Source organism: Cavia porcellus, unplaced genomic scaffold (assembly GCF_034190915.1).
Source record: "Cavia porcellus strain 051 isolate PalLab524CR breed Dunkin Hartley unplaced genomic scaffold, mCavPor4.1 scaffold_26, whole genome shotgun sequence".
In the NCBI taxonomy this organism is placed as follows: Eukaryota; Metazoa; Chordata; class Mammalia; order Rodentia; family Caviidae; genus Cavia; species Cavia porcellus.
The window spans coordinates 35,549,966-35,569,092 of NW_026947509.1; the positions used below are offsets into that span (position 1 = coordinate 35,549,966).

Genomic DNA, 19,127 nt, shown 5'->3' on the forward strand with positions numbered 1-19,127 from the left:
GTTCTTCACCACCCCATGGCTGACCACCCTACTCTCAGCTCTGGCAGGACCCCTGGTTTTCCTCTTGCTGCCATTACTATTGGCCCTCATGATGAACTGTTCAATGGTTAGAGGTTCTTAATACGAGGATCTGCAAAATGTAGATGAGAAAGATGACTTTTTAAAAAGTAACCAGGAATCAAGGATTTGATTCATACACTAAAACCAGTGGGGAATGTTGTAGCTTGGCATAACTGACGCCATCTTGAGCCCTGCATTTAACTAGTGCCTTGTATTTGACGCAGGAAAATGAAAAATTACTCAGGGTATAAGTCCCATGAGAAAAGCAGAATGAGTTGTACCTAAGGTGAAAAATGAACCTGCTCAACACAAGAAGGATACAGGTGTCAACCAAATTTAATGCTAAGTTGTTTCCAACAGGATGTCTTTTGTGATTCACTTTAAAAACTCTGTAACTTTCCAGTTTGGGGCCACTTGTGTGGATTCTAAAATGGGGGTCGTGGTCTGTATATGAGTGAGTGGTTCTGAGCTCAGTTAATTAAATTCCAAATTTATCAGTTTGGCTGCTTGGATTCCTATATTGTTGTTCACGAACCCACCTCAGTATTATTTTTATCATAATATGCTTTTTAAAGATCAGTAACATGGAGAAAAGTTTTTGAAAAAAGGGGACATTGTCTGCAACATCCCGAAATTAGTGTCCAGAAAATAAATCCACTTCTATTTCAGAGTGTTATGAAATTCACGATCAGAGGGGCTGCTTAGGCACAACATGATAAACTGAACTGTGATTTTAATTTGCTCATAGGCTTATTTTACAGACCCTTCTGCTCTACTTGTGATGGACAAGAATAATAGCATCATTTCTTTGTCTAGAACTTGAAGTAGAAGTTAGTTTCAGGGGGAAATGGAGCCTGCAGGGGCCCCACCTGATAAGGATGAGACTGGTGCCAGCAGAGGGTGCTGGTGTGGCACAAAATTAAGATTTTTTTTTTAAAGATGTGGTATCTCATAATCTAAAAACAGCAGGCGAGCGGTGAGTGGGGAATGTAATAGCTGTTCAGATCCACTTCGAGGTATGAATTACCCCACTACATGCAGACCCCTCTGCGTTTCAGTGTTTTGGGGCAGGAGTGATGTGAATTTTGGGCACTTCCTGACGGCTGACATTTGCGTCTGGGACTTTGGCTACTGGATCTGAGCAGGGCCGACAGAGCCCAGCAGTTTGGCACCCATTTCCATGGAGGGACGTTAGCAGTCCCTGGCTGCACATCCGTAGCCCCTTCATGCACCGGTAGAGTCCCTAGTTTCTTATTTGTTGAGGTTCTGCAAAAGTACTTTTATGTTCCTCAAGAAAATATGCCTGGTTGTCAATTCACAGGAATCACACCTGCTTTGTTTCATGTGACCCCCTCCTAAAAACAATGTGCCAGGGATGGGGAGCGGGGAGCCTAGAGAGGCAGAGGCTGTGAACCCTCAGGCGGTGGGGACACAGCCGGCTGCATTGTGTTCAGTGGAGCTGCACCTTGGTGGCTGTCGCAGCAGGGGCAGATGAAGCACGAGGTTCAGAAGAGTCCCCTTCCCCAAGTAGGTCACAGTGGAGACTACTTTCACGCAAAGTTCCCTCGTAAATCCTGAGCTGGCAGAGCCTTTTAAAATCTGCACTTCCGAACTGTACTGACCGCTTTCTGGGCTGGGGGTCCAGTCCAGCCTGTCTGGGCCTCAGTTTCCTCCTCTGTTTAACCACAGCATCGGGCACTCTGGGCCCGAAGCCTCTTTCTCCTCCTACACGCTACGGTGGTCAGGCCGCTCGGTCAGCACCAAGGACAGCGCCCGGGGCCTGGGAGGCGATCAAGGTCACTTCCAAGCCAGCTGCGCCCTGGAGCTAGTGCCTGGTGCTAGGTTCCACGGTGGAGCAGGACAACCACGAGTGCGGGGGCTGGGGGACAAGTACGGGTCGTGGGAGGTGGGGAGGGGTTGGGCCGTCCCGGAGAATGCGGCCAGACCGGTGCCCGCTGCGGCTGCCGCGAGAGGCCGAGGTCCACCCTCTCCGGACTGCGCGGACCTCTCGGCCCCTTCGCAGCCCGTCCGTCGCTGCGCTTCCCGGGCAGAGCTGCACCACCACCCCGCGCCCTCCGGGCTTTCCTGGGCCACGCCCGAGACTCGTCCTTCAGTTGCGGGGTCCCGTGACCCCGCCCCCAGCCCCCCGCGGCTGAAAGGTCGGGCTGCGCGTCCGGCAGCCCGGCGCCCCGCCCCCGCCAGCCCCGCCCCTCCGGCCCCGCCCGCGGTTGCCCGGGGAACCACCGATCCCAGCAGCTGCAGGAGGCGCCCGCCGCTCTGTGCAGCCCCAGACGCCGCCGCTGCCGCCGCTGCCGCCGCTGCCTCCGCGCCCCTGCTCCGACTCCCGCTCGCGCGCTCTCCCGGCCGGCCATGCCTCCCTGCCGCGCGCCGCTGCCGCCCTCGCTGGCCCTGCTGCTGCTGCTGCTCGGTGCCGGGCCCCGCGGCGACTGCCTGGCCAGCCCGGTGCCCACCGCGCCCCTGCCCACCCCGGGACCGTGCGCCGCGCAGCCCTGCCGGAACGGGGGCGTGTGCACCCCTCGCCCGCTGTCCGGGCAGGAGCAACGGGTCCCCGCCGGTGAACCTGGCTACAAATGCACCTGCCCCGCTGGGGTCTCCGGCAGCGACTGCCAGGTGAGTGGACACCCCGGGCGCGGGGCGAAAGCACTGGCCAGGCACCCTCAGTTTCCTCCGGCCGCCGCCGCGGCTGGGAGCGTCCTCGGCGCGTCCGACAGCAGCTCTGGCCACTCGAGGAAGCGGGTAGATCCGGCCTGTCCCCCGGCGAGGGCAGACCCCCAGGCCGCCCCTGCAGGTGCGGCTGTCCGCGCCCTTCCTAGCGTCTGGGCAGTGTCAGCCCGGCGCTCCGGGCGCGGCGGCCGCTCTGGCCCGGGCACTCCTGGCACGACTGTATTAGGCCTGCGAGCAGCTCGCCCTACTTGGCCGGCGAGGAGCCACCTCTGTCCGCCGGAGCGCGGGCTCGGTGCCCGCCGGGCGGCCGCGCACAGGAGTCGGCTGGGCGCGCCCCGGGCAAGGTGCTTAGCGTCCGGCCACCCCGTTGCCCTGTCCCCCTGCACCCTGGGTGTGTCGAGGCTGCCCAAGGTGAGAGGCAAGTGACTGCGGGCCCCGTGCCAGGCGCTCGGGCTCTGGTGAAGCGGCCCGGAGACGAGAGGGCACTGCCTGCCCTCGGCCTGTCACCAGCCCTCCCGGAGTGCAGGATGGGTCGCCCGAGCAGCCCGAGGCGTCGGAGGGGGAGTTACGCTTGCCTGGCCGCGTCGCCCTCCTGGCTGGACGTCCTTGGGGAGCACGCTTGCGGCTGGCGGCCAGGCGCGGGCTGGGCACAGGGAAGTGCGCGGCGGTGGGAGGGACGGGGCGGCTGGCAGCGGCTTGGATTTGGAATTTCCAATAGAATTTGGCAGATAATCGTATATAGGCGCTTACAAGCACGTTAACGCTCAGCGAAACCTAATAACATTTTCAGGGGACGAATTGTTAGGGCTGTGGGTGCGAGTACAAGATGCTTGAACCTCTCTTATGCCGCGAGGGCTGAAAGAGTCGACCTGCAATGATTGGATTAAACCGCGTGAATGTGGAACGTTTCTGGGATCACATGCTTTCCCCCTTACGCTCAGGGTGGAGGAGTTTGTTTCATATATACATTTGGTATAACGGTTGAAGAGTTACTTTGAGAATGCTCAGATGAATTCTTTCAAACCAAAGGGAAAAAAAGGACTGCCTTTTCTGTGATAGGCTTTACTTTTTTAAAAATAGTGTTAAATAGGATTAAAAGTAGGGTTTTGAGCTTCCCTAGAATCTTTTTTCTTTAATAGCAAACGATGAACCTGAATCTATCTTTTCAGTGTTGAGTTCATTATTAATTGGCTTCAGTCAGCTTTAATTCCTTTGTGGAAGATGTCGATGATGATCGCGGTGGTGGTGAACTGTGGGGTAGGGGCATCAGCTGTGGGGCATCATAGCTGTTTGGGGGAAATGCTGGGAGAGACCCATCCTGCTCCTTAAAGCAAAGGCTTGATTTACAAAAATGAGAATAACTATCAAGTAATCATCAGAGAGTGGACCCATATTAGTTTCTCCTGTAGGATGAGTTGCCCGAATGCTTCTAGCAAACTGCTGTTACATTCACATGTACGAATTCCTTCCCCGTGAGAAACAGCTCATTTGGACCCTGGGCATGGTGAGAGGAGACAGGAGGACAGTGGAAAGAGCTTACATCGCTTTAGGTAAATAAGAAGGAAAATCGGGCACTTAGAATTTAACATAACTGAGAATTTTTTGTCAGTGACTCTAAAATAAGATTTTTTAAAAAAACTTTGAGAAAGAGAAATAGCTCTTTAGTGCTCTCCAAAAAATGACTGACAGAAAAGCATGAATAATTTGATGTGCCCTAAATAGTGATATGATATATAAGGTAATTGATTCAGAAGGGTCATGAACTAATACATGAATATTGCACAGCAACTGGTGAGGGGCAGGTTGGGTTTCCTGGGTGACTCTGCTCCTGCAAGCTTAGCTGGGGGCACCCTGTCCACCTGGGGGACAGTGTCCACCTGAGCGGAGTGGCGCTGACTTGTGAGGTTCCAGCAGGAACACTCGGAGGAGCTGTGTTCCTAACAGGAAGCTTTAGCATGCGCAGGGTCTGATCAGATGTAGTTATTTAGAAGAACTTGCGAGCTTATGAGAGCTCATAGCCCAGAACAAATTGATTCCCGATTAATTTAATTTAATCTTCCATGAGCTTGCTGTAGGACTCTGCTTTTCTTTCTTTTTTTTTCTTTTAACAATCTGGAATATTAAGTATTTATTAATCTCTTTATTATTACTTTTATTTAAAAGAGATAAAACATAAGAAGGAAAAACAAAAAGCCAAAGAAACAAACAACAACAAACCCAAAACAAGCTTATATTTTTATAATATAGGCTTTCAAAACAAGCTGATAGGACTTTAACAATACTGAAGTGTCTCTTTAGCTCCATTTGGTTTGTTAGAGCTGCTATCTAAGATGCACAAGCTGTGGTGTCTTCAGACAGCACACATTTGCTGTTTCCTGCTTCTAGATTAATGTGTCAACCAGGCTGTGCTCCATCCGATACCTGTAGGTGGCCGGTGCCCACTGACCCTGGGCAGTAACACTCCAGTCTTTGAGTAACACTCGGCCTCTCAGCATTTCACATGGTCTTCTCTGTCTGTGCTTATTCGTCAGGACTCTGCTTTTCTATGGGAACAGAAAACAATACCGTAAAAGGCAGGCTTGGTAGAGAAGCAAGAGAGAGAGACAAGACGAAACAAGCACAACAAAAACCTAGGTGTATGCAGCGGGAGGGTGGATGCTGGCGGTCGCCCACAGTGCAGCTGCTCAGATGGAACCCAGAATGCATGCCCAGTAGGCTGGACATAGGATTTTGCCCGTGTGAAGGGACTCCGAGTGGCGCCTCTCGAGCTCCAGCACCAATCCTGCGAACAGTGGCAGTGGTGGAAGCCCCAAAGTTCTACCTTGTGTAAAGAAATGTAAGGAAATCACAAAGCATAGCTGGGGATCCAGTGGATCAAGGCTGTTTCCGGCTTTCTTTTGAACCCATGGGGTCTCCAGTGACAGGAGTTCTTTTTGCAGGACTCAGGACCCAAAGGACACGCAAGTCTGGCTTCAAGCCCACTGTGACAGGTGATAGGGGCCCACTGGGTCTGGTCCCCATCTTTGTCATGAAGATGCTGAGTCTATTTTTTGATGTTTGACTACTGACAGCTTTGAAAGTTCCCCTTTCTCATCTAGGCAAACTGATGAAAGACTCCTCATGCTCTGTCCTATCCCTCCTCTTCCTGATGTGCGTGCATGTGTGTGTCTGTGTGTGTGTGACATCATGCCCCTTTCTGCCCTGCACCTGCAGCCAAGCCCAGCCCTCTAACCAGGTAAGCTGCCAGGCCACCTCCTCATCCTTCCCTCCCTTCAGACTATTAGAGTTCCAGCCATTTGGCAAAGGTGTCATATTCCAGTGAAAGTAAATGGACATTGAATAAATGACAAGGGAAATGTGTGTGGCAGGTTTGAAAACCTTCAACTTTTAAAAAGTCAGAGCTGCTCTCTCTCGCAGGTCGGAGCAGGCAGGTCTCAGAGTGGCAGCCGCTGGGTCAGTTCAGTTTGTCTTTTGGTGAGTGAGGCAAGAACTCCTCTTGACTCCTGCCATCGAAGGTAGGGATGATTTTAATCGTACCGTCTGTGAAGCTTATTTTATTTTAATGAAGTAATTCTTTGCCGAATAGTCAAGCAGTCTGACACCTGTTTTTCATGGCGTGTTTCCTAAGGCTCATCTCCTTGGGAATTATGATAAAAATGTGTCGGGGGCTAGGGATTTAGCTCAGCGGCATAAGCACCTGCCTTGCAAGCAGGCAGTCGTGAGTTCGATCCCCGGTACCGATAAAAACGAAAAAGACAAAAAAAAAAAAATTAAAAAAAATAAAAATAAAAAAAAAATAAAATAAAAATGTGTCAGTTTCTGTACTTGCCGGAAGATTGAGGGCTTAGGCGTAGCTGCTTTTTATGCAAGTTAATGTTATTCATTAAATTGATTCTATAATCCTCTCTTCTGTTAAAATGTGCTTACTTGAAACTGGTTCTGTTTTAGAGCACCCAGTTTTGATTGAGATTTTCTCACAAACAACAAAAAAGAAATCTACTTCTTTGTATAGCTTTAGTCTTCTCTACTGAACTTTCTATTTATATTTTATTTTATTTTTGTCTTTTCGACACAGGGTCTCACAATGCAGTTCAGGCTGGCCTTGAGCTCACTTTGTAAGTCCAGGCTGGTCTTGAACTCACAATGATTCTCCTGCCTCAGCCTCCTGAGTGCTGAAGTTACAGGCTTGAGCCATTATGCCTGGCTTTGCTGAACTTTTTAAATACACACACACACACACACACACACACACACACACACACACATTGTGCTTTGTTTAAAATGTTGACCATCAGCTGCAGGATCAAAAGCCATTGCTTCTTTGTAACCTTTTATGACCTTGAGAGATTTATTGAATATTTCTGCATCTCAATGTTTGTATCTCTAAAATGGGCTAATACTGCTTGTCTTATTTACAGAAATGGTACATTCATCAATAAGAGCATCCTAAAGGTTTTTCCTATAAGTATAAAGAAGAATGCAAGCATGAATTTTAAAACATTTTGGAAAAAAGTCAAAATGTATGCAAATACAAGGTTTCTAAGAAAAAGATTATATTTGTCCAGCATAAAAGATGATCATATCAACTTATACAGTGTTTTTGTTCAGTGAACAGTGTGAAGCTTTTCTCTTTACTAGGATGATTTATACTACAGCCTAAGTTTTAAAAATGGTAAATTATATTAAAATTTTTATGAATGTTTAGTTCTTTTCTTGGGAAATAACTGATTTCTCAGGAAAATCTCAATGACTTGACATTTTCCTTTGAAATGAAAGGAAAAAAATATGTCAAAGTCATTGTACCAATTTTTCGAAAGGGAGACAGTTAATTTGCTGGGTTATTATTAAAGATTTTCTTATTTTGTGTGTGGGTTTCTCGGAACGTCCTTAAGAAGCATCACCTTGCTAGTCTGACTACCTGACAAGGGTGGCACTCCTGTCTTCTTGGCTTGAGGACCTCATGTGACACGGTACCATCCCGACTGGTTTTGTTTGTGTCCTCGTTTCATCAGCATAGGACGGGGAGAAAACCTAGCCTGAAGGTGAAGGACATTTGAGTCAGGACGCAGCACGCCGAAGTGTATTTTTAGATACCCTTTGCAACTCAGGCGGCAGCGTGGTCAGAACTGCGAGCTGGGTAGCCAACAGCAGACGCATAGCGTTGCAGTTTCCTAGACGCCTGCCTGGATATTTCCACCTACACTGGTGCTCAGTCCTGGCTACTTGCTGGACTCAGATATGTTTTAACAAATATGTAAGTGTCTGACTCCTACTGCCCCCTTGTCCCTCAGATCCTGACTTAATTGGCCTAGCCTGGGTTCTGGGCATGGGTAATTTTACACCATTCTCCAGAGGAGGCTTCTGTATCCACAAGGTGGAGGAAACCCTGCTGGGCTCTTGTCATTTCCCTCTTGCTGCCTGCCAGCATATAGCAATCAGAAAAGAAAGATGAGACAGTCACACTCGCTCTTGGTCATTCTTACCCAAGGCGTGTCCAGCTTCACAGTCCAAGGGTTCTTGGTGGGTAGTATGGGTGTTTAATCTGCAAATGAACTCTGAGTAGAAGGAGTGAGCCCTGGACTGGAACCTGGCTCTAGGTGTCCTCCGATAAGTGACACCCTGTGAGGCTCATCGGTGAAGGGGGGATTCTGATGTCCCCTTGAAGATTGCTATGGTGTAGCGGTGTGTCGATACCTGGCTCCTACAAGACCCTGGAGAAAGGGCCTCTCTTCTGTGATTCTTCCTCTGTCCCCTACACTGGGTGGGTACAATGAACAGTAAGAGAATGCAACATACAGAGCATGCACTCACCGTCTGGGTGTTGTGGAGCTACTACCTGATCATATGTGAACTTGCTAATTGTTTCCGGTCAACAATTGTGATGTGCAGCTTACAGCCCTGTCTTCAAGAGGAGCCCCCCCCTCCCCAAAGCAGCTGCACCCCAGGAATGATGATTTTGCAAAAGAAAAGCTTATTCATGAGGTGGCCATGTATGGAGGTGGGAGAGCAAATGTCAAATATGGATGAGGTTTGGGGATATTTATGGAGCAAGGCATGGGCGCAGGTTAGAAGTTAGGAAGTGACTGGTAGTCTGTGTATGTATAACCAAATATCACCATTACCTTCATAACCCAAGCTTCACAGGCGTTGTTTATTATGGGTTAGATATAAAATGTCCCCCGAAAGTCTCATTTGTTCAGACGTAGCGCCTGATTGGAGAGGGAACCACTGTGGGTATAACTCAGAAGGGTACATTTTCACCCTTGGCTCCTGCCTTCTCCTTTTGCTCCCTGGCTGTTGCGTGGTGAGCTGTGTTCTCATACCATGGCTTTCTACCACAATGTGACTGCCTAGGAGCCGGGAGACATGAACTGAACTCACCGCAACTGTGAACCAAAGTAAACCTCTCTTCCTTTAAGTTTTGTGTGGCAGGTATTTTGTTCCAGTGATGGGAAGGCTGACACATCTGTGCCCTAATATTGGTGAATTTTAAGGACAACTGAAAGCAAGTGACTAAGAGCAGGTAAAGAGGATTAAACGGAGAGGGACTCATCAGGTGTTCCTTTGTTTCAGTAGGTGAAGCTCCATCAACATTGCTGAATAAGTCATTGGCCTCAGGGCGGTGCAGCTGTGGATACCAGAAGGACTCTGGGACCCCAGGGACAGATCTAGAGCACATGGGCGGGGGCCACGTTTAGGTGGAGGGGAAGTTAACGAAGACATCTCTCCTGTTAATTATTTCCTCTATTGCCATGCCCTGTTGGGGGTCCGTGCGATAATAATTTCCCAAAGGAACCTTTGTAGTAGTAGTGACTTCTATATTTTAAATAAAACTTTCCTTTAAAAATATTTTTCTGCTGGGCATGGTAGCACATTCCTGTAGTCCCAGAACTTGGGAGGCTGAGGCAGGAGGATTGCACTAAGTTCGAGGCCAGCCTGAGCTACATAGTAAGTTTAAAGCCAGCCTGAACTGCGTAGCAAGACCTTGTCTCAAAAAGCGAAAAACAAAACAAACAAACAAAAAGCAGAACAAAAGTACTTTCCTGATGAACTAAATCAGGGGTCGGCAAAATATGATCTGCATCTCAAGTAAGAAGGGCTTTAATGTACTTCAAGTAGTTGAAAAAAATTAAAAATAAGAATAGTGTTTTATGATGTCTGAAAAAGATGTGATATTCAAATGTCAGTGTCCATGAGTAAGGTTACCGTGAGCACGGCAGCCTCATTCACTGAAGTGACGTTGTGGCTGCTTAGATATTTGGGTGAGTTGGACAGTCGCCCTGGATTTGGCCTGACTGCAAAGCCAAGGACACTTGCCATGTGGTCCTCGATGAAGGAAGAAGCTTACTCAGCCTCTCCTATATCTGTCAATATTTGCCGAAAGACTTTACTGTTTCATTTGGATTTATTCGACTTAGGAGAATGTTCCTACCCTCCTCTGTCCTCATCCTCTCATCTCTTCCTGATGGAAATCTGTAGCCCAGACTCAAGGGCTGATGCACGGAAGGATGAGCAGGGTGCGTGTCTTCAGATTGCTCCAGTCTTCATGACATCTTCAGGAAAGACGCTCACTTTTCATCTTGCATCTCCCATTGGTCAGTATATATGTTACCATGGCAACAGGCTGTTTCCAGGGTGGTGTGTGCAGCAGGATGAGAACTGCTAGGGAAAAGTTTTGGGTGTGGATGGGAATCCCTGTAGAGTGATTCTCAGCTCATTAACTTTCTTCATATCCGTTTCCTCATTCACTAATAGCATGGCTGGAAGCATAGGAGTCTCTTGTGAAGCCCCTGACACATATTTGGCCATTAACACAAACTGCTGTTTGGTTTGTTTGTTTGTTTGTTTGTTTGAAATAAAAGTGAACAAGTCCCCATTTTATGGCTAAGGAAATTTACTCAGAGTTGTGTAGCTTGGAGGTGGACATGAGCCCAGGCATTGTGGCTTGGAGTACGGGGTTATTATTTGCAGTGCACTGCCCTCTGGTTGAACTGCCCCTTGGTTCCTAGCTTTCTAAGTGAGTACCTGAGAGGCAAGGAGGGAAAAGGGCAGTGCTTCCAGATGTGGCAGTTTTAGTTTCACAGGGATGCTTCCAATTGGTGAAATGTTAAACTCTTTCTTTCTTAAAGGAAGATAAAAGGCATAGGGCTTTCGAAAAACAGTGAAGATCTGAGAAAGGAAATCAGTACGCTTAAAGAAGGGTGAGTGGCAAGTTTCAACTCAGTTTGGGCACCTCAGTGAATGTGTGAGGTCCTATTTCAACAGTAAAGACTATAAAACAAGCAAAAAAACCCAAAGCCTGGGGATGTAGCTTAGCATGAAGGCTCTGAGTTCAATCACCAGTACTGGTAAAAGAGGGGCACTTGGAAAGAGAAATATGCCTGGGCTGTTTTGTCCACAGCTCCTGAAACCAAGCAATCCTTTAGAATTTCAACGCTGTACTTACCTGGTTCTTATAGTTAATTTAAAGGAAGTTTGTAATCCCTTCCAGGTTTCTGATACTGGTTCCTTTATAGAGCTTCTGTGTTGGAAGTAATCACAAGAGAGGAGAAATATTGCACCCCTCTTTTCTAGGGGTGATCAGAAGCACAGTATTTGCAGCACATGGGCTGGTAGGTGCTGGATAGAGAACCTGCAGAATCCCAGGTTCCCACAGTGCTCTGGTTAGATTCCCTTGAGGCATCATTTGGGGAACTAAAATCCTTGGTCAATTTTCAAACAAAATGGAGTGATTAGAACAGGAAAAATGTTAAATATGTGCTATATTACTCTAGAAAGCAAAGCCAATATAGAAATAAAGAAAAGAAACCTAAGATCTCCAACTTTAAGTTGATTTCCTTTATTGCACAAAGGAATCCTAGACTAATTTTTTTATTATTTTTTATTTGATATATACAGTAATAATCACTGCTTTTAGCACTCACTTTTATGAGTTTGGATATACACTTGCATAACTACTACCTCAATTATTCCTAAACATATTTTCGTGTCCCTTTGCAGTCAATCTTTTGCCCATCACCTGGTGGCCACTGGTCTGATTTCTGTCATTAAATCTTTGCTTTTTCCTGAATGTCATACAAATAAAGTCACACATGTGCACTTTACACTTAATATAATGACTCTGGGACTTGTTCCTATGGTCCATGTATCAGTGGTTTGTTTCTTGTTGGCAGTGAGTATTGCCTCCTTTTATGGATATACCACAGTCTATTCTTTCACCAGTCCATGACATCTGCTTTGTATGGATATACCACAGTTTATCGTTTCACCGATACATGGCATCTGCTTTGTTTCCACTCTTTGTTGATTAAGAATAAAGCTATCAGGGCTGGGGATTTAGCTCAGCGGCATAAGCACCTGCCTTGCAAGCAGGCAGTCATGAGTTCGATCCCTGGTACCGATAAAAACGAAAAAAAAAAAAAAAAAAAAAAAAAAAAGAATAAAGCTATCATGAATGTTTGAGTGTGGAGACACTCAAGAAGACACAGGTTTCCATTGCTGTTAAATAAATGCATAGGTTTTAGTGAGATTGTTTAGTCTCGTGGTAAATTCATATTAAACTCTATGGGAAGCTGCCAAAGAGTCTGCCAGAAGAGCTCTATTACTGCATTGCTGTCAGCTGCAAATGAGAGCTTAGTTGCTTGCAACCTGTCAGTTCTTGGTATATCATTGGTGATTTAGATTTTAGTTACTCTAAGTGCATGGTGGTATCCTGTTATGGTTTTAAGTTGCATTTATAATGATAAATAAACGTTAATCCACATGCTATTTGCTCTCCATACCTCTCTGATGAACCGTCCTCAAAAGTTTTTTCTGTATTTTGCATACATATCCCTTATTCAATATGTGATTTATAAATATTTTCTTCCAAATTAGTGGCCTTCCATCTTCTTGACAGTCTTTCACAGGATTGGATTTTAATATTGATGAAGTCTAATTTATAAGTTTTTTCTTTTATGGTTTATGCTTTTTGACCTAAGAAATTGTCTAATCCAAGGCCATAAAATTTTCTTCTCTGTTTTAGGTATAACATTTAGGTCTATCATCCATTTGAGATTATGTTTGTATGTTTTTTGTTTGCATAGTATTATAATTTTTGTTACTATCAGTAGTTTTTGTTCTTCTTTTGCATGTCCTATCTAGTTGTTCCAGAAACATTTGTTGAAAAGACTGTTTCCACTCAATTTTTTTGGTACCTTTGTCCAAAATCATTTGGCTATCCATCTGTGGATCTATTTCTGGATTGTATTTTATTCCATTATATTTACATACCTATATTTTTGCTAATTCCATACTCTTGAGACTACTATTGTTTATGGTCTGTCTGATGCTCATATGAATTGTCTAAATCCACCAAATTGTTCTGGCTATTTCAGATCCTTTGGAACTTGCTTTTTAGAATTGTATATGAGGAGGAGTTGGGGAAACACATTTCTCCTAAATATGTATTGAATGAAGAACAATTTTTAAAAAGTGCAGAATTTGCACGAGGTAGACCTAGAATCCTGAACCTGAGTACTGTTGATGACTTTGAGAATGTTTGGGTCCCGAGATGCCAGGGTTAGTAGGTGCACATTCTTCTGGGGCATGGCACACACATCTCACATAGCTCCTGAAGAAGTCTTCCACCAGTGAAAAAGCTACCGGGTGGGGGAAGAAGCAGCTCCTAGGAACTCGAGGACTTCTGGGCATGGACTGGGGCTTACCTCAGAGTTGGTCTGGTACTGAGAACTGCCATGAAGAGGTGTTGCAGATCAAATAGTGGATGCTCAGTTCAGTTTGAATTTCAGATCAATAATCTCTCTTCTCTCTCTCTCTCCCAGATATTGCATGACATTTTTCTAAAATTTAAATTTAATGAGGAGGGGCTGGGGATTTAGCTCAGTAGCATAAGCACCTGCCTTGCAAGCAGGCGGTCGTGAGTTCGATCCCTGATACCGGTAAAAAGAGAAAAAGAAAAAAAAATATTTAATGAGGAATTCTGCATTTCAATTTGCTGAATCTGACAAATTTACTCCAAAAGACAGACTAATCCCTGCTGCAGTTCCCAGCTTTTTGAAGGGGTAGTTAATGGCATTTTAAGTTCTTGCCGAATAATTTTATGTAATTAAATTTCGTTAACTTGCATTTTAAAATATGAAATCTACTCATAGTTTTACATCTTCATGGGCCCTTCTAGGGCAATTGTCAAACTACTAAGGTATTAGAAACCGTTAAAAACATGGTGAAAGGCCTCTAGGTAAACTTACTCTCCTCCCTCCACCTCTTCTGCTGCGCTCGTAGCTCTGTGCTAGTTATCATGTTTGTGTGTGCTTTACGTGTTCCTCTCTGTACATATAAATGTACACGAACATTATGCAAACACTTATATGTATATGTGCTTCATATGAAAATGAAATCATCCTTGCCTTCTGTTCTGAAACTGTTTCCTTAATGTGTTTTGAACATCTTATTTTGTTTTACAACAGAAAGCAAATTCATTCTTTTTGATGGTTGAATAGCATCCACTGTGTATTCTGCAGTGGTACTGCAACCAAACACGGCCTTCTACAGGCCCAGAAATATTCTACCCCGAGCCCCACCCCAGCCTTTCACTGTGTGTTTATGTTTACTGAAACACATTGTTTTCTGTGTCTTGATGGAAATAAAATTAAGATGCTATAGCACTAACCTCCACCTCCACATGTGTGCACATAATCCTCGTAAATATTGGTGAGCAAGACTGCATATTCACTAAGAGCGTCTAGGAATGCCTGTTGATTCACTTTTCTTTTAAGCACTCATATTCCAAAATTTTTTATGTGCCTGTTAGCTGAAAGGTAAAATGTGCTATCTAATCGGTTCTCTTTGCATTTATTATGTCAGGACCCGGTGCATGCTAAGCAAGTGCTCTACACGCAAGTCACTCTGCTTGCATTTTTAAGATAAGTGAGGGAGAACACTTCTTGTGAATTGCCTGTTCTTATTTTTGTGTAATTACAAAACTCAGCTTTTGGGCTGAGTTTTTATTTTTATTTGTACTAGTTCTTTCTTAATGAAGGAAGTTAGCTCTTAGTTCTGTGTGCTGGGAACATTTCTCCTTATTTATAATTTTTCCTTTGTTTTCACCTGTGCTCTGTTTTGTCCTTTAGAAGCTTTTAATTTTTGGTTCTTATTTAGGCAAACTCATCAATAGTGGACTGATACCTGTAAGTGGAGCTGTCATGTTCAGTAACATTACCATACTACACAATGTGTTGAGCATTGTCTCATTTGTGCCAGGAGTTCGCTTTTGAAGAATTCCATCTTGTCTAAGGTCTATACTGATACCCCTGACCTGTCATCTATTTGGACATACTTCTGGCTGTAGCCCTAGTCTGTACCTATTTCAAGAATGGTTGCCATAAATCATATTTAAATATTTTAATCAGCCCTGATTTTTTGTTGAGCAATGTGATCATTTTGTAGGAATTTTTCATTTCTCTTTTTAAGAAAGAACTACTCAGCACATTTTTCTTTAATAATTGGTGTAGGTTCCTTACTATTTTGTTAAAATCACTGAGTTAATTTTAGTGGCATTATTGGATATTAGAGCATTTCTTAAAAGTCCTTGATGGTGTAATGGGCTGATTTCAAAAAGTATTCCTTATCCAGGCTCAGCAGAAAGGCTTGGCCTAATACTCAGCAAAATGCAAATTTCCCTTGTGCGTTAATCTCCATATTGTATTTTTAGCTCTTTTCCCCCTGAGAACAACCTCATTTCTCCTGACCAGGTCTTTTCACTTTAACTCTTTAAATTTGGCCGGTTTTGTTTTGGTTGTGCAAAAAGGAAATTCTTTTATTTCCATGGAAAAGCCTTATAATGAGAGAAATAATAGGGGAGACAGAAAAATGAGAACAAATGTTAGCATTTCTATGAAGCCCAGAATAAACTCTCAGCTGGAGAGAAGTAAATTTAGTATTATTTTTTTTCTTTCACAAAGGGAGGATTAGATGGGGCCTGGTGGAGATTTTGGGGCCATGGATACTGAAGGGAGGGAAATCAGCCTCCATTTCCTAAGGTGGGGGGAGGAATCCCTTAATCTGTGTTCAGTCTTAATATATGAAGCTGCGGAATGGTGCTGAGAGCTTTTAAAAATCACAAGCTATTATGCAAGTTTACTTCCTTTATTTCAGTGGACCTTACAGGTGTTTTATATTGCTAAAGCAAGAGGTTCCCCCGCCACTACTGGGGCTTGAATAGAGGGTCTTTGCAATGAGTTACATCCCCAGCCCTTCAATTTTATTTTATGACGAGTTCTTGTGACGTCATTTAGGTGCTAAGACTTCGCTCAAACTTGCAGTCCTCCTGCCTCAGCCTCCCAGAGTTCCAGAATTACAGGAAGGATGCCCATTGAGAGACAAAGGTTTCGTTTTAGACAGGCAGGACCAGTGGGAGTTGAGGGGAAAGCAGAGCTCTTTCTCTTACCTCCGCTCTTCCTAGTACTGCATGAGTGCACTTGCAAACCCTTCCTTTTTTCCCCCAGGGATTTGGAAGTCCACTGCCACCTGCGTTTTGTCTAGCAGGTGGAACAGGAGGGGACAGAGAGGTGGCAGGGGTGGTTCTCTGCGCCTTTCACCTCGTTCCTGCGACCTTGTCCCTGCTCAGCTGGGGACAGGGCGCTCTCCCAGGAGGAGGAGGAGGCTTTGTTCCTGCAGGATCACCGGTACACCTGCTTCCTTGGAGGGTCTCGCCCGGGGGTGCCACCTCCTGCCGGAAACCCGGAAGGATACAGAGTGCCCTGTGCTGGGATACGGGTCCTGTGCCAGGGCCCTGAACAGTGAGTGGGCCTTAGGAAGAAGCCGGATGCAACGGGGGACGGGAAGGAGCCCTGGATCTTCCTGCGGCTTCTTGTAATCGCTCACAGCCGATTCCTTGTACCCGAAGCCTCTCCAGGCGCAAGTGCAGAATCTGTATCATCTTACAAATACATATTTTTTGTTCATCACTTAGTATAAAAGTAACCATTGAAAGACCTTGTCAGTGGTACTGAGTATGTTCACGATCCAGTTCTGAAACATTTTCATCATCTGCAAAGCAACCTCCCTCACCCACCCCCAACCTTTGGTACCCACTGACCTGGTTTCTGCCAGCTTTCCTCACTCGGAAGATCCTAGAAGTGGACTAACAGAATATGTGATCTTTAGGGTCTCGCTTCATTTCTTTTTTGTGGCTAAGCGCTACCTCACTGTGCATATATACTGTATTTTGTTTATCCATTCACTTGCTGGTGGACATGACGTTATTTGGAACAGGGCTGCCACAAACATTCCTGCACAAGTGTTTGTTTGAGGACTGGTTTTCAGTTCTTTGGGGTGTGTGCTTAGGATTCATGGCTGGGTCATGTAATAATTCCATATTTAGCTTTTTGAGGTACCAGTGGATGGTTTTCCTTTGTACAATCCAGAGCCAGAATCCTCCATGGATGGATAGTGTAGACTCCACTCACATGGCCCGACTGGTGTCCTCTTGCTGTGGTCCTTACCTGGGTTCACAGCATTCCGGGAGCCCACTCTGGACCTCTCTGCGGTCCCAGCCCCAAATGATACTCTGCTGGCTGACCTCACGGACTTGAGTCACGGCCGTGTCTCACGGTTCCCTCCTCAGGAGGCCCTGCACTTTGGAAAGCTCTATTCTCTGGCTCAGCTCATCCGGAGCCTTGCTTCCTGGCGAGGCCCAATTGTCACATTTCACTAAAGAGGAAACTGAGACTGGCAAATTGGAGAAAAAAAATACCCAAGATCCAGAAAAAAAAAATCTCTAATATCCAGATCGTGAGCATCTGCACCAGCTGGAGCTAGGTCTTTGACATTGATCGGTGACCTTCGGAGACCCTGGGGCGCACTCCTCTTCTAGGCCTCGGCACCTGTCCAGCATCAGGTGGAGAAGCAGCCTTTCCTGTGATCGCCCTGGCCCACTTGTTTGTTAAGGAACTGGCTCCGTGTGTTGGCGGGGAACACTTATGCAGCCAGGTTTTAATGAGCTCGGTGTAAATGAGAAATCCAAGTGGGGAGGGACGCCTTTGACTGCTGAGGAGGACTAGAGTCCCTTGGTTGCTTAGGAACCACTGCAAGGCCACTTGGCTCCTGCTCCCTGACCTTTGCTAATATCCGCTGGGAATGGGGTTTGGGCAGTGGCGTTTAGCAATGAGATTTAGGAAGCAGTGCAAACAGGAAGCTTTGTAGGCTTAGCTTGGCTCCTCAGGCATGAAGACAGTATCCCTCAAACCAGCCATCAGCCAGGGAGCTGGAGGCCTGGAAACTGGACAGGGGCATTCCCAGGCTCATGTAATAGTGTCATCCTCAGGTCAAGTTAGCAGAACTTCTGCCTCCTCCTATCCCATCATTCCCAGGACTGGAAGCCTTTGGGGCCTCCACACAGCCTAACAGTAACATTTGTTGCTTTATGGGATGTAGGGAGGGGGACAGGATGGAGAGCATTGTTTTTTAGTGCAAGGTTAATAATCTGACAATTTCTGAGTGCTGATTATAGAGGTAACACATTTCATAGAATTTTAAAAGAAAGAGCCATAGGTCCCAGGGTGAGATCCTGGAATTTGTCTCGGTCAGTTCACTAACCCTGGCACTATGGCCTGAGCAAGTTCCTTGACGCTCTCCACGTTATTTCTCCGCTCTCCGCACTGGGTTCTAATCCAGCCTCTCTTCTGGGTGCTGTGCAGCTGATGCTAATGCAGACAAAGCACATGGACAATGCATTGTTAGATTTCTGTTGCTGTGAGAAAATACCTGAAGAGTCACTTTCAAGGAGGAAAGGTTTATTTTGGCTGATGGATTATTGGATGTATTGGTCTGTGGTGAGGTGGAGCATCGTGGTAAGGAGTGAGTGATGGGGCAAAGCTGCTCTCTCATGGTGGCCAGGAGCAGAGACAGTGAGGGGCCCAGGTCCCAGGATCACAAGCTGGTGACCAAGCCTGAGCAGAAGGGCTTTGGGGCACAGTTAAGCTCTGAGCCACAGCACTGCATAAAGCTGTGTGGGCATCATTTACCTTCTCCCTTTGGTCCACAGCACCTTCCTGTGTCTGTAGGGAAGAATTTTCCAAGTTAAACTTTTTCCCTTACAAGTCCAAAGGCTCTAAAGTGAGTATCGTATTCTTGGTTGGAGGCTGGGAACTTCTGTAAAAAAGAGGGCAAGAGAGATATTTTGGGTTTCATTTATAAAGTCACTAATTCCACTTGTGAGGGCTTCACCCTCCTTAGCCAGTTATCTCTAATCCCATCACACTGGGGCTTAGTATTTCAGCATGAACTTGGGGGTGGGATGGGGAGAGGTGTAATCAAATATTTTTAGAGTCATTTGGTACATTTTCTGCAAGACCTCTCAGGATATACTTCTCTTGGTTTCC

At 45.9% G+C, this 19,127-nt stretch overlaps 1 protein-coding gene across 1 annotated transcript in view; it reads left to right on the forward strand.

Annotated features, from left to right (window-relative positions):
- The first annotated feature begins 2,284 nt into the window (after positions 1–2,284).
- Positions 2,285–19,127, forward strand: part of Dner (delta/notch like EGF repeat containing) — a 304,215-nt gene continuing 287,372 nt past the window's right edge. Inside the window, exon 1 of the mRNA XM_063237180.1 lies at positions 2,285–2,691. Within this exon, the coding sequence (XP_063093250.1) occupies positions 2,431–2,691 (261 nt within the window). The 5' untranslated portion in view covers positions 2,285–2,430. The remainder of the gene's footprint in view (positions 2,692–19,127) is intronic.